Raw genomic sequence first — 22,318 nt, 5'->3', positions numbered from 1 at the left:
TAGAAGTGACATTACCCTGGTTAACTTTTTAATTTTTTCCTTACACTGCTGCTCTGAGAAGCGGAAGGAAATTCCAGCTGGGGCAGGGCATATCCTGCTGCCACCAGGAGGGTTAAAACTCTCATTAAACCTATTGATGTCAGTGGGTTCAAACATAGCTGTTGTCCTTCTAAACAACTGAGGGTACAATTCTATACACATTTACCTGGGAGTCAGCACTACTGAACATTGTGGACTTAGAAGTAAGTAGGCATACCTATGACTGCACAACCAATTTGTTTCATATATTATAATACTACTAGTTACTTCAATAACACCATTCATTTGGAAAGTGTTTCAAATTTTTTAATTATACTCATTCCCAGAGTTGTCCTATGAAGCAAGTCCATTTAAATTCAATTATATAAACAGTGAACGGAGGCCGATATTAAAAAAGAAATACTTGAAGAAGACCGTAGAGCTAGTTGGAGATTAGGCTTCTGTTACCTCCTCCAAATGCAAATTTGCATATTTGCCAGTTGCAATAAATCTAAATTATGCATGTACTCCCGGAAATAATATATTATAGTTTCAAAAGGTATTGAACACAAAAGCTACAGCAATAGTTTGATAGTGTTATTAGCCTCCCCAAAACAGCAGTTCTTACATTATGCTTTGGAATATGAGCTTACTTTTCTGCTATCTTGTTTGGAATAGATGTTCTCCTCCAGTCATCGCCCTACTCGGTGCTTAAGAGTTGCAATCTTTTTACAGCTCTAAGAGAACAGATTTCCCCACCACTTATTGTCACCCCAAGAAAAGAACTGCTCATTTAATGTCTGACTATCATGCTGCAATAAAAAACTCAAGATCTGGCCTTGCTGAAAAATTATTTTCAGAGATCCTACGCAGACATTATGAATGCCAACAACATCCTGGTTGGGAATTTTTGTATTTGGACACAGACAATGATTCACAAGGTTCAAATGCAAATAAAAAGCAATTCACCTTTCCGTGATTACACTAAAACTGCAAAACTTACATGGTCCAGCCAGTGAGTGTAAAGAATGAAGTGCAAGAAGTACTACATTTTCTTTCTCTGGAAATTTTTTAAATACATTGAGTATGATCATATGATCTCGGTCCTCAACAAATTCAATCAGTTGCTCCTCTGGAACTGCATTGAAAAGAATAAAAATTTTAAAAGTCAGAATTTTTTAATTCATTGTATACATGGATTGTTCACTTGAAAGTAAATGTTCCCAATGTGACTCACAAAATGGAAAAAAGTATTAATATTAACATTTACTGTGCTGTCAAGAGACTTTAGGAGCCCCCATGGCGCACAGAGGTAAGCTGCAAAACTTCAGTCAAAGCTCTGCTCATGACTTGAGTTCGATCCCAATGGAAGTTGTTTCAGGTAGCTGGCTCAAGGTTGACATAGCCTTCCATCCTTCTGAGATTGGTAAAGTGAGGAACCTTCCTTTTAATTAACTTTTTGCTGCCACCATTTACTTCAGACAACTAGAGAACCCCACACTGTTACTAGCCACCAAGGCTTTAAAGATTCCTACCTCTTTCCCACTCTGATATGAGGGGAAATTACTTCAGAGTCCCTTTAACTGTTTTGGAGGGAACTCCTAATGGCTGGGGGCTTCTAGCCAGTCACCCACTCTAAAGGCACACACACAGAGACACTCACAGGCCTGAGGGAATTTGAATAGAAGAAGTAATAGTTTATTTATAAAAACAAAAGAAACTTCTTTAACTGGTTCATAAATAGGTTTTCAAAAGGTTTTAAATAGTTGATGTTTCTGTTTCTCAGACTCAGACACACGCAGGTGTCTCTCAAAAGACTTCGCTTCGAAATGGTTTTACTTTAGTTTACACAGACGCACCCTTGACCTAATTCTTCCAGTATCCCACTGACACACACTCCCTCAGTCCTGGCCCTGTGAGTTTCTGGCAATTCACTGCCTCCTTCACTCACAATCACACCAAATCCCTTTACACCCAGAGGTTTGGGGCTTTCCAGACTGATCTGGGACAGTGGCTGGACAGACACCTAAGTCTGGCCAGTGTCCACGGACAAACCTCTGGCTGGCACGCTGCCCAGCACCTACAGCCAGAGTCCTCCCACCTCTCTTATGATTCAGTCAGCAATACTAGCTGAACCAGAATCAAATAAGCATAAGAATAAGAGACAGAACTGAGAGACCTTCTCTGCAGAATCTGTTCCCTAGCTAAACTCAAGCTGTACTTAGACTGCACTGTCTAGATCTGAGTTTCTACTGTGCAGAGAGCCAAGCTGTCCTTCCTCAGCTTCCACAGAACCCTGTCACCACTCTGACATGCAAAATTCCTCTCTCTGACAGCTTCTGTTCAACAGCTTTCATCAGCTGTAATCTGTCTTCATCTGACAGGCAGTGCTCTGTCATACTGGTAATATAGGCAGTGCTTGTAGCGCCCCCTTTCATTGGCCACAGGTCTATTCCTGGACCAATCACAGTGCTTCCATGTTAAATAGGGTCTTCTGCCTTATTTCTGCTGTTACCAAGGCCTTGTCAGGCAGGCCTATTTCACACCAGCCCTTCAAGGTGGGGCAAATTCGTTACAGAAGGCAATGGAAACCACCCCATAAACACAGTCTGGCCACTTACCCATGGCCAGCATTACCTGGCCTCACCCCATTCTGGCATGAAAAGTCATGCCAGAAGTGCTCTTGCTTTCCCCAGGGTAAGCAAGAAGCATGTGCGGGGGAAGAAGAAGCCGTTGGGACAAGAAATCTTGACCAGATGCGCCTCTTCCCTCAGCATACCGCAAACAGGAAGTACGTCAGGACAAGATTTCTTGCCCCAACATGCTTCCGATCCCACCACACGTCTCTGTGCTTGTGGGTAATCACTCTCTGCCTAGAAAATGTTGTGATGTTGTTACCGCGCTGCTCAGGATAACACTTTCCGTCCCAGAGGTATCCCGCTCTCGGCAGCGCCCAGGAACCCAAGCAAGACCCGACAAGGCTCGGATAAATAAAAGTGATTTATTGAGATGCTGACCTAAGTGTCAGCACCTCCCTTCCGCACAACAACTGCCGCCTAGCAGCTTTGCAACCCCTTAAGTACACTTTCTCCCGTCGGGGGACCGGGAGAACCAAAGACAGCCCACCACCATTCATTAACAAAATTCAAAACAACCAATCATACATTGCAACATGCAGGAACCAATCAATGTCCGATAGGCATCCCCTTCTCAAGTTTCGCGCCAGAGCAGGGCGAGGCGATGACGTGTTCACTGACGGGGGAAACACAAAGGTCTTCTCCAGGTGTCCAGGGTCAGGAGGCAGAGAGCGATGACGTGTTCCCCTTATCTGCCTGCTGATGGGATTAGGCAGGGCAAGGCGCCTCGACGGAGGTTTCCCTTTGTCCGCGTGCATCAAGAAACTTTACACGTGAATGGGATGGGTCCGGGTGAGGCAGAGATGGCTCTCTGCCTTGGGCCAAGGAGGTTCCATACAAACACAAGTACAGGGAAACTTACAAATCCTATTCTTATCTAATACAAACTAGTTTCTACCTAATAAATACAAAACAGAATAAATCTTTCAAACGTTTTTAGTTCAGACACAGTCCAGGAGCGGGATTCTCTCCTGGCTCCGCTATCAATGTCACATCACCCCATAGGTCAGTAATAAACCAGTGCACACGCAGGGGATTATCTTTACCAAGAGACTCTGGTGTAATTGCTGGCATACAGTCAGGGCGACTCTATCTAACTCTTCTGGGAGAAGATGGAATCTAAAAGTCTACTAGAAACCTCCAGTGTTTTTATCAATTTTGTTTCCAGAAGATAAATCACAGCTGCACCAGAGACAGTGCAATAATTTTTTATGGGTCACAATGACACACTGTTAGTCTATTTGGGAAGAGTCTTCCCACCTGCCTTAGCTCTGCATCCTTTAGATTTTGCTGAAGGAAAACCTTCCATCCATGGCTGAACTTTTCCACCAATGGAAAAGTTTTAGAAACAGAAGCAGGACAGAGAGTGGAGGCTGGGAGAAGAATAGCCTTGGAGCAACTCCTTGGGACTCTGCAGGTAGACCCTGCGGAGGAAGCTCGGTGCAGTATAATGGCATGCTCTCCATACTCCAAGCAGCCACTTTCTCCAAGGGAATTTAATCTGTTGTCTGGAAATCAGATGTTAATTTGGGAGATCTCTAGGCCCAATCCTTAGTTACTTCAGTCTAAGCCCACTGAAACTCTTTAGCTCTCCATTTCTCTCCCAGTTCCTACAGTCACCACCCTCCCATCATACTCTCACTTCCCTGCTCACTGCAGACTACAATAGTTCCACTTCTCCCCACTATCTGAAGTATTGCTGCAGATCGGTAGCTAATGTGGGTAATGCTATGCACCCTTGGCAGTGGCTGAAATTACACTGGTCAGTAGGGATGTGCATGCATGCACACACACACACACTGCAGTACTGTTCAGATTGGAGTCAATTACACATGAAAAAATGTGGGATTCCTGAAAAATTTTGAATCCCCCTGTGGGTATGACATTTTAGGCTTTTTTTTTTTTAGGACTCACACAAAATTGGCTTCGTTATACTTTATGAGGAATGTTTCTGGGGCCAGAGGGTATGTTTTAAGGTAGAGGCACCAAATTTGCAACACAGCTCCTAATGACTCTCCTTCCAAGAACCCTCACCTTTCGTATAGATTGGAAGGCAGCATATAAAAGAGACAGATGGATAAAATACGATTCCTACAATTTCTCTGTAAAATGCCATCTTCACAATATTCCTCCGTCTCTTAGAATTGTGGGGTTTTGTTTTTCAGTGAGATGGTTTATGAAAGTGGCAAAACCCCTCACACACTCTGCCAGCTATTTACTCAGTTATGAAATTATTTCCAGTTTGGGGTGGGAATGTTTGTCAAACTTAAGTATGCAGGTTGGAATTACAACACAACATAGTTGGGCTGTGAGTTCTCATTTGTTGGCTCCATGTGTGAGAATTGTCCATGCACAGTCATACACCAATTACTTTTGTTTGCTTTTGTGGGCTTGACATTACTCTTCACAAAATGGGATAAGAAGTAGAATAATTCAAAGAAAAATCAGGCCAAAGAAAAGGATTTGTGTCTTTGTACTTCATGGAATACATAGTTTAGCAATACATTAATTAACCTGTATAACATTGGGAAAGTCTTAAACACATTTGCCATTTGTCATTTTTTTCATGACTGCACTTATTTATTTTGTGTGTGGGAAAGCCTTTTAAAGGAGAGTTACAGGACAGAGATTGCTTCAATACAAAAGCACTCAAGTATAACATCTTCTTTCAAAGCATGTTGTATTGAGAGTTCATAAATTGGGAACTGACTTTCTTACTACTTGAAGAATTATGTTCTCTAGAAAAAAACTTTTAGTGGCAGTAGATCTCAAAACTGCTTAAATGCCTTAACAGTCAGCGTGATGTAATAGTTAAGAGCAGGTAGACTCTAATCTGAAAAACCGGGTTTGATTTCCCTCTCCTCCACATGAGCTGTAAAGTCTTATCTGGGGAACCAGATTTGTTTTCCCACTCCTGCATTCCTGCTGGGTGACCTTGGGCTATTCACAGTTCTTTCAGAACTCTCTCAGCCCCACTTACCTCACAAGGCTGTGGGCTATCTCCTCGCATGTAAACAGAGAAATGCAAGGAAAGCCCACTACCAGCCCACTGCACAGAGAACAGGCTCAAGGAAAGAGTTCCATGCATAATAGGCTAATGATTCACTCTGGGATTTAATTATGGAACATTTTTTTTCTCTAGACACCTAATCATACAAACCTATTTCCTGCTGCACTGGGCATCACTGAACTTGAAAAGCAAAAATATCTACCTTTTTCTAGCAGCGTATGCAAAGCTTGGCATCCGTATTTCTGGATCTCTTCATTATCAGAAAAGGTGTCCATGGAATCAAATACCAACAGAAACACATCAGTCCCTTCTTCCAAAAGAAGGAGTGTTATCTCATCTACAAATAAAGGACAATTTTTCAGGGTATTTCTGTATAATAAATATCTAGTGCCTTCTGAAATCACAGTCCACTGTCAAAGGTTACAACATTCTGTCACAAGACTATATTCACCTGCCGTCAGGTTTACTATTTTTTAAAAGAAAAATAGTAACTATACAGGGTCTTCATTTGGCTTGGAAACATGGTATATGGGAGGATTTAATCCTGAGTTCAATAGGTTTTATTGTTATGTGTGCCTTAGAATGACAGCCATATCTAGGCAATCCAGACACATTTTACCTTAAGCTTAAGGCTTCAGTAAGAATCCGATACTATGTTGGGAATCTAAATCCCAATAATTTAGGAAGTAACAGATATGAACATTTGACCGGGGGGGGGGGGGATTACTCCATTTCTGGCTATATCACAGAATAAATTTAACAATGCTATTTTGAAATAAGTAGTTGCTTAGAACACTCTTTGTATGTATCTATGTATAACATGACAACGGACCAAGCAGGATTTTAAAAAACCCTGCCTACAGGCATACAAACAAGCAGGGGAAAAAGAACCGTTCTTCAAAAGAACAAGTTAAGGTAGAGGAGACAGTGGGGGATCCATAACTGGTTCTCATAAGTCCTTAAAATGTGAAAAGGTTTGTGGATGATATCAGGTGACGCTGCTGTTTAAATCACTCACAATGCAATCTTAAACTTCTATATCTCTAATAGCCAACTATGACCTGATCTGAGGATCTGAATCCATGGATCTGGGCTGTTTATGCAGAAGTTAGATTTTTCAGCAAATTTGGGAGAAGCCTCGGGCTTGAAGAAAAATTTTAAAATGGAAAAATGGGGGTGGGGTGAAAAAATCCTAAACACAAGAACCATTGTCTGCACAGACAGGGAAACAGCTGATAAGAAACTGTGGGGGTGAAGGTCACAGCAACTGACAAAGAGGAGAAAAGAGGGCAAGCAAAGCTGGACATCAGCAAAAGAGAAGCTGGCTTACTGGGGCTTCCGCCCAGCGAAATTGAAGCTGGACCAGCAAAAAAGCAACAGCAGGGGCTGGAACAGGAAGAAGCAGTGCAGCTTTCTGATCCTTTGACAGCGAAATGAGGCAGACAAAAGGTGGGGGCTGGGAGAAGAGAGGGAGGAGGTGCCCTTGCTGCTTTTCATGTACCCGGTGCAAATATCTGAGAAGGAGAGAACGGTGGATGCAAGGAGGAAAAGAGTCACAGCTCACACATACTGCTGGAGGGTGAGGGGAGGATCCGGAGCTATTCATTCCCTGAGGAAAAGCATGTATATACAGTTCTGAAAAATAGTTCTGAACGAAACAGTTAAGCCTCCTCCACAACAAAACCAGTTCAAGTCATACTTTCCCTTTCCCAAGGCTACCAATGTTTATTTTTTTAAAAAAATGCAGAAGACTGAATCACATACAAGAGAACACATTTTAAGCTGCTGCTGAGTTGGAGTTCTAAGTCACCCAAGATCAAGATACACATAGGTCGATTCCCCACTGGCTGGTTTGACCTAGGTTTGACTTAGGTATTCCCCACAGCTGCTGAGTTCGACACAGTTCCATCCCAGCTTCACCCCCTCAAACTGTCAAATTCCGACTCCATCAGGGAGTTTGGGCGATTCCGCACACGAGTAAAATAGGTTCGACCCAGTTCCCTGAGAAGTGTACTAACCTAGATCGAAGCCATTGTTGTTCCCCACTGCAACCAGCTTGATCCCAGCTCGGAGGGCAGAATCATCCTATGCCTCTTTGCTGTTCTGTTCCGATTAGGTACTGTTCTACGGCCATGTTCCGTCTATCCCCACACACGTTATAAAAAAAACTGCCACAGGAATGGAGAGACAAAGCTGGCGTTTTTTGATTGGCAGCTTACATTTGTACACAGAAATTGTGCGCTGTTTGTGCGACCAGCCATCGCTTCGAACTCAAGAAAGAAGGGGGGGGGGATTAGGCGTGATTTTCGCCGCGGCGGTTCTCCAGCTGTACGCATGCCCGAAACACTCAGCTGTGATTGGCTGAATGGGCGACTCCTGGCACCAGAGATTCCGCACTTTACTGGAATCGAGCTGAGTTCGAGCGTGGTTCCCTGAAAAAGTAGTAGTTCCCAATTGAAGTTGGAAATTTGACCGTTACACGGGGCGAAGCTGGTACAAAACCACGTTGACCCCAGTGGTTGTGCGGAGCACTTAGGTCGAACGCAGCTCGAACTTAGGTCGATAACGCAAGTGCGGAATCGACCTGGTACAACTTTTTCAGTGAACCTAGGTCGAACTCAGGTCGAAGCCGGTAAAGTGGGGAATCATCGAGGAACTGTTCCCTCCGGTCAGCCAATCACAGTTCAGTGTTTTGGGCATGCTCAGAATGAAAGACTCGCAGCGGGGAAAAGCGCGCCATTTAAAAAAAATCCTTCTTGTATATGAAGCGATGGCCATACATATAAACAGCACACGTTTACAAGCTGCTTTTAGCTACATAGAGCACTGATTTGTGGCTATGTTGCCGTTGTGTAAAAAAAACCGGACGCACGTTCACATTCCCATGGTAACATGACAGGCAATCAGGAACAAAGAGCAGAAGAGGCGCTAAGGTGATCACCTCTGAGCTCAGCTCTCGTGGGACGAACTCGGCTGCTGTGGGGAGTAACAATGGAGTTGATCTAGGTCAGTTCCTTTTCAGGGAACCGGGTCGAATCTAGTCGACTCTGCAGTGGGAATCAACCATAGAAAGAGATATAAACATTGTCCCTCTCTACATGTTGAGCTGCAATAATCCACAGCGGAATTTTTTCAAAAACAAAACAATTAGCTAATAAAAATAAATCAAGAGAAAACCACCACAACCACCAAGTCTTTTCCTACAACCTTAAATGCTGACATATTGAGAAAAATGTAACACTTCACGAAAGCTTGCAATTTTATATCCAGATTTCTAAATTTTATTTATCTTCATTTATACCCCTTCTTTCTCCCCAGAAGGGACTCAAAGCAGCTTAAATCATTGTCCTCTCCTCCATTTTATCCACACAACAAATATGTGATGTAGGTTAGCTTGTGAGGGTCACCTAGCAAGCTTTCATGGCAGAATGGGACTTGAACCTGGTTCTCCCAAATCCTAGTGGGACACCAACGACTACATCACATATTTAAGGAATTGCACTACTCAGAAAAAGCTGATACCTGAAGTAAGAAGCAGATTCAGTGCTTTTAGTCCAACTATTGAAAGGTGTACATTCGTGTGGTGGATCTTAAGCATCTTAAGAATCTGCCTAAAGATGAAAGAAGGAAAAAACATAAGTTTCATGCCTGTTCAGTATATGCAAAATATTTTCAAACCTCCTATACAGTTATATTTAGCCCTCCCCTGCCCAAGATTTAATGAAACATAGAATTGGACAAATACTAACCTTTCATGTTAGAATAACATGTATTCAAAGACCTTTATCAAACTCTTCCCTGTGATTTATGTAGCAGCCCTAATGCACATCTATTTCCATAAGCTCCCAAAGATGCAATATGTCAGCTCAGTAGGGCCCAGATGAGCATAATGTGGATATCACGTGCACCCACCCAGATGTGCACCTACAGTAGCTCCTTCTGCACACTGATGTCACTTCCTGAATTAGGCTATAGTAATCAAATTGAGGCCTAGAAACTGTAATATTCATGCATTTATTTTTCATTGTATATCCACTTTTTACTCCTTTCCACCAGGGAGCCTTAAGAGACGTTTCATTTAACTAAATTGTGTCACAATTTTGCAGTAGCATCAACATATCCTTATTTTTACTTTAGTTGTAACAAACCTGAATTTCCTGGACATGTGCATCACAGCTTATATATAAATAGTGATGGTGGCAAGTGCTGTCAAAGTAGCAGCCAATACATTGCGGTCCCATATGGTTTTCAAGGCAAGAGGTGAGCAAAGGTGGTTAGTCATTGCCTGCATCTGCATACCAACCCTAGACTTCCTTAATGATCTCCCAACCAAAGAGCGGCTGTGAATCAGCGCGGCCGAAGTTGCTGCTTGGGATGGGCAGGAAGGAGTCCCCAGCTTCATCCATGGTAAGGGCAGAAGTGGGCTTGTAGCTATGCCATGGCAGGGCAGACAGGAATCGTGGCACTTACCCCACAACGTCACCAAGAAAGAGGCTGGCCTGAACCTATAAAGGACAGGGCCAGCCTTTGTGCCAGCCATGTGCTTGGGCCGGCCAGCGACTTGCCCACCCACCTCTCCCCATGGAACGTTGGATTTTGTTAATACAAGTTTCTCTGTCATAGCCATTCTTGGTTTGGCGCATGGGTATTGATCTGATTGTATAATAAATTATGGCTATGGCCAATTAATATACCCCAGCCAAGAGTGTAGTGTGGTTATTGGGTCAAAGGACTCTGACCAAGGGTGGTCCCGCCCTCGAACGGCAATTACTAACTAGGGCTGACCATGCTTATTTTCTGATATCTAAGGAGATCAAGCTAGCCTGGGCCTGGAAATTTGGGGTGGAGTCTGAGAAAGGTATGGCTTAGGGAGGGGAGGGACTTCAATGCAACTTAATGCCATAGAATCCACTTTCCAAAGCGGCAATTTTTTTCCAGGTGAACTGATCTCTGCTGCCTGGAGATCAGCTGTAATCCCAGGAGATCTCCAGCCATCACTTAGAGACTAGTAACACTCAGAGACTAGTAACCTCATAAGGGGTTTTTTTGTATGCTGTCAAGTCACAGATGACTTATGGCAACCCCACAGGGATTTGCAAGTCTTACCTCTATCATGTCCCTGGCATTCCTTGGAGTTTGCCCATCTAAGGACTAAACAAGGCCAACGCTGCTTGGCTTCTAAGATCTGAGAAGATCAGGCTAGCTTGGGGCTATTCAGGCCAGGGCTGCACATGGTAGAGAATAATTATTTTGTTGTTGTTTTTAAAAAATTATGAATTGGAATTGAGTCCCCTTGAAGAAACTTCTAGTACAATTTTGATAGCAGTCTGTCCAGTTGGGGTCCACCATCCCTTGCTGCCTGGAAGGCAACAACCTTTGACTGAGGACATTAGCACTCTATTAATATTTGAATGAATGGCATATAGACAACAACAATCCTATGCCTAATAAAGGTAATGAATAACAACCACAATTGTGTGTGGATTTATTTTTACATATTTGGAAGCCTTTCATAGAAACTTGTGTGTAAACCTGCCACCACTGTTGTAATATATTTTTGCTACTTTATGTATACTTTTGTTCTTTCTTTCTCAGGCTGATTATATACTGGCATTCTAACCCCTGCAGCGAGTGTATGGATCCTGTGGGGCAGAGATTCTTATACTGACACCATTAGATTTGTGTCCCCACAATTTGTGAGAGTGGGGAAACAGTGAGGTTTCTGTCTCGCTGAGAGGTTTTCCTCCTTATGGAGCGCTGCAGTCAAAAGGCAAGATGAAGGGTGCCTGTTTTGTTTCTTTAAAGAGCTTTAAACGTAATACTGATATTGCTTATATCCATATTTTTGAGGCTGTTTTTTGTTGCCTTTTGCATTTTTAGGGAAAAGTCAACCATGGATCCCTGAGAGAAGTGGAGGGAAGAGACAAGGCTGATATATGCAATATCAATATTATCTTTAAAGACTATGTGGCAGACAGTGGGTCTCCTCCTCACTTTTAAATAGGGAAATGTGAGGAGACTGTGAAAGGATCATAGAATCATAGGTCTAGGAGTGCCGCAGAAAGTTCTCCATGCTTAACGGGCCTTACTTTATTTAGTTGCTGAATTTGAGTTTTTTCCCCCTTTGTTATTCTTTGTCTCTTTTTTTAAAAAATAAATAAAATGTTTAAATCTGCTGAGAGATACTTGTCACCACTTTGGCAGGACCTGGGCAGTTGTCCAGCTGTTGTGGTGGTTTGGGCATTGGGCTGAATCCAGTTTTGGGGAGGAGGCTGAACCTGTGTGCCTGCCTCCCTGGTTCTGGAGACACCCATAAGAAGTCTTTGGAGCACACAGCCTTTTCCTGATATGTCCAGTTGGAGGCTGTCTTATGGTCCTCACCTTCAGATGGCAAAGAAACCATGCATAGCCTTGCACCCAAGTGGGCCCTCAGGTCTTGCCATCCCACACTGCCTTCCTCAGCAAGTGGGCTGGGTGGATTGTTGGTGACATTGGCTAATAGGAAGTTGCCAGATGCTGGATCTGTACCCCATGTTCTGCCAAAGCTCCCGTGATTGTTTCCCAATAAAAGTTGTAGTCTCTTTTTCTACAGTGATGGGTTTGGCTTCATTATTCTACCCTGGGCCCTTGCTCCCTTCTTTGCCCCTAGGACAGTGATAGCGAACCTTTTCGAGACTGAGTGCCCAAATCGCAACCCAAAACTCACTTATTTATCGCAAAGTGCCAACATGGCAATTTAACCCAAATACAGAGGTTTTGGTTTAGAAAAAATGGTTGAATCCAAGGCATGCATTGGTGGTAGTCGGTGGTAAGCTTGGTGGTAGTTGGTAGCTTTGCTTTGAAGCAACTGTGCAACTCTTCCAACAGGTGAGTCATTTCCCTAGGAGGGTTTACTCAGAAGCAAGCCCCATTGCCATCAACCGAGCTTACTCCCAGGTAAAGGATCGCGCTTTAGTTCTTCCCATGAAAATCAATGGGGTTTAACAGGGTTACCTACACTGCTTCCCCAAAACTAGGTCTTAGGTTTAATGCTAATAATCAAGCCCAGTGGCCCAGGCCAGCCTAGATGTGGGATGTGGGAGTCTATTTGTGCGTGCCCACAGAGAGGGCACATGCCCACAGTGGTGACAAACCTATGGCATGGGTGCCACCTCTTTCCTTACACGTGTACACATACACACCACTACCCCAAGTGCTGCCCCAATCAACTTGCCAAGTTTCACCACAATTCACTATTCTTATTGAAATGCAAAGAGGTGCCAATATAGTAGAAGTGATCATAACATCATGTTCAGTGGTTAAGAGCGGTGGACTCCAATCTGGAAAACCAAGTTTGATTCCCCACTCCTCCACAGGAAGCCTGCTGGGTGACCTTGGACCAGTCACAATTCTCACAGAACTCTCTCAGACCACATGGAGGTAAGCAAACAACCTCTGAAGGTCTCCTGTCTTGAAACCCTGCACAAAACCCCCAAATGCAGCATGAAGAAAATGGAAAGGTCTTGGTAATTTACACTGAAGAACAGAATTAGAAATTCTCTACTTTACCTTCCCCAAAGCTGTTTAGACAAAGAACTGAAACCCTTTAACTTCTCTTTCAGCCTGAGTTTCATGACAAAATATGTGAAGCAATATTTCTTGACATTCAGAAAGAACCAGGAAACACAAAGAGAGTTTCCGTTTTTCTCTTCCTGAAAGTGGTTACTACATTATCAGTCATCGGCTCTGAGCTGCCATAGTACTGCTGCTAAAAATGGTATATTTGTCTGTGCAAATTAACTGAATTTCTACAAGAGATATTTTTGTTCCACAAAAAGGCACATACATTTCTTGATGTTTATATCATCACACAGCAGCACACCAGTGCTCTCCTGTGTGTGTGTGTTTGACTTCAAATCCTAGCAAGTATACTAGGATACAGGTGGACAGATAGAAGGGGCTGTGAATGTAGCATTTCACAGTAGTTTCCTTCTGTACGTAGAAGATGGAAGGAACTGGTGCATTTTGATGCTAAAACATTTTATTTATTTAAAACATATATTGGCCATCTTCCATATAAAGCTCAAGGCAGCTTACAAACATAAATAAAACACAGAATAAAATACAATATGAACATAAAACCAAGATTTAAAATCACTACTCAGAACTGCTACTACACCTTCCAATCCTGGTTTATTTTTATTTATTTATTTATAAATATTTATATTCCGCCTTATACCAGTGTCTAGGTGACTTATAGGCTAAAAACACAAAAAAACCCAAACATCATAATGAAATATAACAATTAAAACAACAATAAAAACAGCATTAAAATAACCCCACCCCCAGACTAGCAGCTGTAGAGGGAGTTTCCAGGGAGGCTACCCAAATGCTGGGCCAAAAGGAAGGTCTTTGCCATTCACCTAACCCCACAAAGGGTAGGCGCATGATGAAGGGGAGATTATTCCAGAGCACGGGGGCAATAGCGGAGAAAGCACTCCCATGTGCCCCTGCCCATTGGCAGGAGGAGGTATCACCAGAAATGCCTCCCCCTGTAACCTTCATGCCTGGGCAGGTACATATGGGCATAGGCATGCCTTCAAGTAGGCAGGGCACAAGCTATTTAGGGCTTTGTAGGTCAATGTCAGCAGCGTGAATTGAGTCCAGGAGCTAACCAGGAGCCAATGCAGTTCCTTCAGGACTGAGTGATGTGCGTCTGGCCAGAAGTACTGGCTAACAGCTGAGCTGCTGCATGCTGCACTAGCTCAATCTTCCAGACCATTTTCAAGGGCAGCCCCACATACAGTGCATTACAGTAGTCCAAACAAGAGATTACCACAGTATGTAACACTGTGACCAGGTTTCCTTTGTCCAAAAACAGGAGAAGGTGGGGAATCAGAGCTGCTGGAAGGATCTCATGGCCACCACTGTCACCTGAACCTCAGAGGATAGTGATGAATCCAGGTGTACCCCCAGATCTCATTCTCAGTCTTTCTGGGGCAATACAACCCCAAAACATCTACCATGTCATCTGGCCTCCCGTGGGCACAAGGGGGGAGGGGAGTAGCCAGACGCCATCCACATTTTAAAATGGGTTCTGCTTTTATATAATTGATATTTAAATTATGTTTTAATGTTTGTTTTAACTTGTTGTGAACCGCCCTGAGCCCTCAGGGGGAGGGCGGTATATAAAACTAATAAATAAATAAATAAAATAACTGTGTTGATCCTCATCTTGCCCATAACTGCTTCCTGGCAATGGTCCAGCACACAGAGTGCCTCTCCTGACTCTGATAAAATGGAGAGATAGAGCTGGGTATCTTCCACATATTGATGACATTTGACTCAAAATCCCCTGACAACCTCATCCAGCAGCTTCATCTAGATGTTGAATAGAATGGGCACAGGACTGAGCCCTGGGGAACCCTCAAGGTAGCTCCCAAGACTGTGAACACCCTTACAGTATCTTCTGGAACTGACCCTGAAGGTAGGAGGAGAACCACTGTAACATAGTGCCCTCTAACCCCATCCCCCAGAGCTGCTCCAGCAAAATACCATGGTCTATAGTATCAAAAGCTGTTGTGAGATCAAGGAGAATCTCTCCTGATAAAGGTCATCTGTAAGGGCAACCAAGGTCATTTCTGTGCCACAACCACACCTGAAAACAGATTATCATGGGTCCAGAAAATCAGTTTATTCCAAGTAAGCCTGCAGTTATGCAGACACAACCATCTCCAGGAGCTTGTCCAAAAATAGAATCTTGGCCACTGTGTAATAATTGCCTAGTACTGTTTACAAAGAGGACCCCTTCAAAATAAAACACACTACCACCTCTTTCAAAAGCACTGACACTACCCCCTCCATCAAAGAGGTGTCTACCACCTTCTGAACCCATTGGGCCAGCCCCCACCCCCTGCAGATTTTATCAGCCAGGATGGACAAGGGTCCAGGGGACTAGTAGTAGGCTGCCTCCCTCCAAGCAACTTCTCCACATCCTCAGACCTCAAAAACTGGAATTGATTCGATAAAATCAGACCAGATGGTTCTCTGGACACCTCCACAGGACACTGTTCAAAGGTGGAATCCAATCCCATGAGGATCTGAGTAACTTTATCCCAAAGGTGCACAGCAAAATCATCACAGGAGATACCAGGAGGCACCTGGACCGCAGTCCACCGTAAATAACTCTGCTGAATGGCTCCTTGCAGATGCAATTAGGGCAGGGAAATACACTTTCTTCGCCTTCACCACCATTTGGTAGGCCTGATAACAGGGTCTTGCAAGTGTCCAGTCAGATCCACAAGGCAATTTCCACCACTTGTGCTCAAGCCATCACCCCTCCTGCTTCATTGCCCTCAGACCTCAGTATACCATGAGACCTAAAGGGCTTTGCCAGCAGGGCAAGGGTGCAATCATGTCAATGGCCCTCTTGATCTCACCATTCCAAAGCAAGAGCAGGTCCTTGACAAGAGTGTTGGTTATGTCACCCAGAAAATCCCCCAGAGATCTCAGGATTCCTTGGGATTCCATCTCCTCCAGAGATGGACCATTTTAATTTATCCCCCAGCCCCACCCCTGAAGCCAAACTGTAACAGATAATGATCCATTCATGGCAAGGGGCAGATCTTAAGTTCCTCAACTAATGCATCACCTCCAACCCGCCCTGTCGCAAAGACCAGGTTGAGAGCCCAAGTGTTATAACAGAAGCAAGCTTCACTTATTTTGCTTAGTGGCTATCATGCTGTTTTACCTAATTTTTAAAAGAATGAATGAAAATGCATTTCTCCAGGAAATAAGACATTTCAATTCTACTTTGGAATTATACAGTTTTTACAATGTAAATCCATGCTAATGAAACACATTATAAACTTACTGGTGAACACCGAGCACTTCCCATTCCTTTCCAACCCCTTGGGGAGCTGCTAGCTTTTGAAGCATGTCTGGACAGACTTCAATCAGTTTGCAAAGAAGTGACCAGCCAACCTGTCAAGCAAAAGAACAGAGTTTAATTTTCATAATATGCATCAAGCCCCTTATACCCCTCTTTCCCAAAACTTGCCAGCTACAAACTATTTAGGATGAACCACATCAATGGTTGAGTTAGTCCAGTTTCATTTCCACAATAGAGATTGACATGGCTAGCTTGAGGGTTTTGTACTGGAATACTTTTTTGAATTCTCTAGGCCACTGCTTGTATGTTTGTATATTTATTTAAAATATTTCTTTCTCACTTTTCAATCCAACTAGGGCCCACAACTTGATATATATATATATAACAAAGAAGAATGAGGGTTAAAAAGGGATTACCATATGATAAAGTACCATGAATGATAAAGATAGAGGGAGAATTGAGTATCCCTGGGGAAGCAATTCTATAGTTTTGGTGCCGTGACTGAGAGGGCTGTACTTGGATTCCCATCTGCGTAGGCTCAGATAACAAAGACATCTGAAGCAATGGCCCAAAGATGACTGTAGCATTTTGGCAAGTTCATAGGGGAGCAGGCAGTCCTTAATGTATGCTGGTTCTAAGCCATACAGGGCTTTCAAGATCCACACCAGCCTCTTGATTGGGATCCGGAAACAAATTAAAAGAATAACATACTAAAGGATGCTATACCTCAAAAAAAAGCCAGTACAAATAAAACAAGACAGGGGTAATATGGTTCCTACAACACATTCTAGTGAACTAAATCACTTACAGCGCACATATGCACACACACAATTTCTTCTCTGTTCTACTTTCTCTCGCTCATTGTTATCTTATTTCATTTTCTTAAGCAAAGCTCTGCTGTGTAATCTGTAAAATACTGACACACTTGTGTTAAGCTGTAGGGTTTAAATCAGGTACTTTGCGGATCAGAACCTTCAGAGGAAATTCAGGGATCATTCTGCATTTTGTGAAGTACATCACTGTAAGTAGTACTTTAATTACTAGGAAGCTATTCATAATCCACTTAAACCTAGACTGCCTGCTGTAAATTCACTAACAGCCCAATTTAATAGGTACCTGTAAAGAGTTTCTGCTGCATTAGAATCTTTACTCACGAAATTCAGTCAGCATCATGTTTCTAGCTGACTGGCTTCCTTTGGCTTGTTGTGTAGAGTTAGCTGAGCATATTCTTTGTTACAAAGCTTCCTACTCATCGCTGCCCTTATTCTAATACTTATTTTATTACTCTTATATCCTTATACCAAGGGCTTCTGCAGCACTGCCCTTTCATATCAGCCTATAACATGGACAGTCTTTATTTTCCATCCAGTACTCAAAAGTATTTACATTATGCTTTTAGCTTGGTGTATCTGTAATAGTGATGTGTAGAAACGCTCTGGGCCAGCACCACCTAAATATGCAGTTTCAGGCTGACTCTTCCCACACCCACCCCTTCATTGGAGCCTATTCTTCTTCTTTTTTTACATGGCAAAATAGAAAAAACTTTCTTCTAAATGCCCTAACTGTAGATCAGAATTTTTAATGTATATTCTTTGTTTAGTTAACTTCATGTTGGCTGAGACTTATTGAAAATTACATATTTTAAAGTAATGCAATAAGTACAATATCTACAACAAGCAAAATAGTACAATATCTACAACAAGCAAAACAGTGAAACCAGGTTACACAATTAAGAACAGGGTACTACAAACAATCCAATGAGACATTGTTTATGTAGGATTTCAGCCAACCACAATAATTTTTGAGAACTAAGTCGTACGTATCTGGAACATATTTTAGGATCTCTCTTCCTGCACAGCATTGTAAGTAGCATACAGTAATTAAGATTGGGTTGGAGTACAAGAAGATTATTTTCAAAAGCAAACAATGCCAAGTCAAATCAATTTGGGTGTGTAGAATACATTGCTGATGAGAACTTTTAATATTGGCAGCCTTGTAGAAAGAATTAGAATTTAACAGGCAACAACACACGTTCCATAACCTGGAATATGTTCCATTCTGCCCTTGACAGACTAAGGTGGATTCCACATGGGCCAAAAACAGCAGTTTGAAAACAGTGTAAAAGGGTTCAAAATGATGTAAAAGGGTTTACACCATTTTCACACCACTGCTTTTGGCCCATGCAGAATACGCCTAACAGTCAAAATTCATTTATGTGTGCATTATTTGCCCTGGGTTCAGCACTGCTGGGAAACTCTGTGCATCTCCTAGAGTTTCTTTGGCTTTTCTCTGATCTATTCCAAACCTGTTTTGCTCCAAAGGTTTAGAGAAAATTACAGTAAAGTTAGGATGTCGGTTGCATTTCAGTCAGAAAACTGAGCCATTTTCCCAGACCCACAGTAGCCTTTTCCCAGACCCACACCACCAAAACTTTCTAGTTTTTTAAAAAAGCTATTAGAATATAATTATACTGTTGCAACAATGTATATAACAGGTTCTCTGAATTTGCAGTTTTCACTTTTTTTAAAAAAAAGTCTCTGCCCTCTTCCCTTGTGGAGATAAAAGGGGAAGATGTAGCTTCACAACAGAAGTAATCATACCAGCAACAGGAAAACACAATAGTCCCTCATGATGAAACAGCCAAAGAAGTGTCATGCCCTCAGCCACCGACATAATGAAATATGGATTTAATCACATGTACAGAGATTCCCGAAAATTTCTTTATCTTTCATAACAGAAGGTTTGGCTAGTAATTCAACAAGTCATAATTCCTTTTATATAAATATTTTAGCCCAGTTTAAATGGTAAAACATATTCAATTATGAATTACTCATGTGCACTTAGGTGCGTGGGTCTTCCCATAGTAATATGGAAATGGTGGTCTGAGAAGATACTGCTCCTGCTTCTGTATTTCTGGCTGAGTAGGACAATTTATGTACATAAGTGATTGTACTTGCATTACTATGAATTGTGTCCCACAGTATTATTGTTCATTTCAAGCAGCCTTTGTGGTCATATCTCCCCTTCATGTCCAAAAATACTGTTCTAAGATGTAACCTTGACATTTCAGTTCCTGAGGTTTTTTTCTAATTTAGACAACCAAACAACTTTTAAGTAAGACATAAAAGATTGGGATACTGTCCAATTATCTTCCTGTATCAGTAGTCAAATAAAATTAGAGATAGATGTAGAGTTGGAAATGACTTTGAACAACATGTGATATGCCCAGCTGAAATCTCAGAGGTGCTTAAGTCACATCCAACTGTTCAGCTGCAGGGTGAAGGCAGGAAGGTGGGCCTATCAGCAGAAGCCCACCCACTAGAAATATGCTCCTGTCAAGTCCTAGGCACAAGGCCCTCCTTGCACTGTTACAGTAAAACCAGGTATAAGATTAGGATATGATATTCTTACGCACATAAAAAAAACAAAAGTCCATTGGCAATGGCATCTCAAAGTGAACACTAGGAATATTTATTTCACTATGAGCCTTTGTGAGTCACAGCTTGCTTGTTCAGAAATGTGAACAATGTCATCATATTTGAAGAAGTGACCTGGGACCCAAGAAATGTTGAAATATTTTTGTTATAGTCTTGAAGATGTCACTAGGCTTTTATTTTGCTATAACAGACTAACATGGCTACTCCTTTGCAACCAAAACAGCAAAAAGAAAAAAAGTTATATTGGCCCCTCAATCAAATCCTGAGATTCCGTGAGCATACAGAAACTTTATAACTAACCTCAAAGTTCAGAACTAGCTGAAATCACATGAGTGCATAGTTAGTCAAATAATGGAAAGAGTTCACAGAAATAAAACAAAGTAGAACTCCCACAGAGCTCTGGAGAGGACTAAGTGGATAGTGGATGTCTACATGTTCACTTCTGTTGGTGACAATATATTTCATTGCACTGGTTACACAGCAACCTCATTTTCATTTTAAATACACAGTTGGAATTTAAAAATGTTATATTCATCATTCCTTATGCTATGCAAATGTAATCTTAAAACAGGCACTGTTTTCATGAGTTTATCTGCAATAGAGTGCTACAAAAATATACTGTTGCACATACAGCAATTGTGTTTGAAAGGTCTTGTAGTTTTAAATTTCCATTAAAAGTTACATAAAGCAGTGGTTGAAAACATTAAGAACTTTTTTAAAGCTAGCTGAAATACCAAGGCCCCCATTCATTGTTTTTAAAGTTTTCTGGAGTTGCAGAGTAGTTATTTAAATCTGAGATAATTTCCTCACTGACAATCTGTCACACAGAAGTACAATGCAGAAGTACAGATTTAATAGGTAACAATTCTGCTGAAAAAGATTCACATCTGAAAATTGCTGCTCGTCACATTGCTTTTAAAGGCTGGGGGGGGGGAGTCCTACTTTTTGGTTAGGGCCAGTTGTGTTTACAAGAGAGGATGGAGCAAACTTTGCAGCAAGTATGCCAATCAACTTTGAGAGTCTTCCCATTTTGAAGAAATCTTATTTACGTGGAGTCAAATTGACAGAGAGAGTTAACTCCCTTTGGAGTGCTACTCTTTATAAATTTAGTCAAATGTAAGTCAACTAATTTAAGTTGCCTTGAACAGGAATTCTTTGCATAGCACTGTAGAAATGCGGTTAGAAATGCAGGCCTAAAGTGAATCCAGTTCATTAGAGCATCACTGCATAAATATATTAACCCCTAAGAATCTGAAATGTGGAGATCACTGTAATTAAGTGTGAGTTTGTTCAATCCTTCCCAAAGGAAAAAAAAATTAAATCTAATGCCTGTTTTACCTGTTGCAGGTCTGCCACTCGCATATAAGAGTCCAGAACCAGAAGCAAAGGCACGTGGATATTTTTTCCACGGAGTAATTTGGGACCTGAGGATCAAGGGGAAAAAAAGGTGGGGGGAGAATTATTTAAAACAACAGTAACTGCCTCCGGCCACGTTCCCCACAGTTTACGCCCGGGACCTTAATGAGTGGAACATTTGCTCTCCAGCAGAATCCCCCATCCACTGGGCAATGGCAAGCCCCAACTTTTACCGCTTGGTGAAGAAGCGAAGGCGAGGAGATCCTCTAGGATCTGGATCAAAGTCTTAATCGGGTTCCCTTCCTGGACATTTTCCAGCCGGACGATCAATTTCTTGAGCGCTGTCTCTTGCCTCTCCTCTTCCTCTCCACCGCAGCAGCTGTCAAGCCCCTTCGGGCTGGTCATAGCTGCGCCTCTGCTCACCCCAGCCTGCCAAGATCAGCTCGCATTTTGCCCGCGCCCTCGACCACCCTGGAACCAGCGGGGAGTCGCCCAGACAGCGCAGCCGCCCAGACAGCGAGCTCTCCGGCCGTCTCGGGTGCCAATCAATCTCTCTCTTCTCCCGCACCCCCCGCTTCAGGATGCCGAGAAGGGCTCCCCCGGGTAGGAAAGAGCGTCATGCTCACTCGGTGCCCATAGGGGGCGGTGGCACTTTCACTCGAGAAAGCGAAACGGGGCGGAAAATCAGTTCCAGGGCTTGACAACTTTGCTTCCCGATGTTGTGAGAGGTTGGAGCAGCAGCTGTCTCCGCCTCTGGCATTGCCTCTACCCAGAAAATGAAAACTGTTACAGGAGACGCAGGTTAAAAAGCGGGGCTATAGATTAACAGCGCTGAGGGCGAGAGTAGGGGGATTTAGTCTTTTCCTTACAACAGAGGATTCACCAGAGGAAGGGAATCATGCGCGAGGGTCATGCGAGCACAGGACGCCTTTGGCTTCAGGATCACGTGTTAGGAAGGGCGACAACCAGGAATCTCCCCAGGAGAGTTCCG

General features: G+C 42.7%; 1 protein-coding gene across 1 annotated transcript in view; it reads right to left on the bottom strand.

The window, feature by feature from the left end:
- Positions 1-21,852, bottom strand: part of LRRK2 (leucine rich repeat kinase 2) — a 99,953-nt gene extending 78,101 nt beyond the window's left edge. The window contains exons 1-6 of the mRNA XM_048501593.1: positions 21,561-21,852; positions 21,310-21,395; positions 16,517-16,626; positions 9,187-9,275; positions 5,867-6,001; positions 1,022-1,156 (exon numbers count right to left, since the gene is read on the bottom strand). Coding sequence (XP_048357550.1) covers positions 1,022-1,156; positions 5,867-6,001; positions 9,187-9,275; positions 16,517-16,626; positions 21,310-21,395; positions 21,561-21,732 — 727 coding nt within the window. The 5' untranslated portion in view covers positions 21,733-21,852. The remainder of the gene's footprint in view (positions 1-1,021; positions 1,157-5,866; positions 6,002-9,186; positions 9,276-16,516; positions 16,627-21,309; positions 21,396-21,560) is intronic.
- Positions 21,853-22,318: the final 466 nt, after the last annotated feature.

This window comes from Sphaerodactylus townsendi, linkage group LG06, assembly GCF_021028975.2.
Source record: "Sphaerodactylus townsendi isolate TG3544 linkage group LG06, MPM_Stown_v2.3, whole genome shotgun sequence".
Lineage (NCBI taxonomy): Eukaryota > Metazoa > Chordata > Lepidosauria > Squamata > Sphaerodactylidae > Sphaerodactylus > Sphaerodactylus townsendi.
The sequence above is the reverse complement of the archived record's forward strand: the minus strand, read 5'-3'. Positions and strand labels throughout refer to the sequence as shown.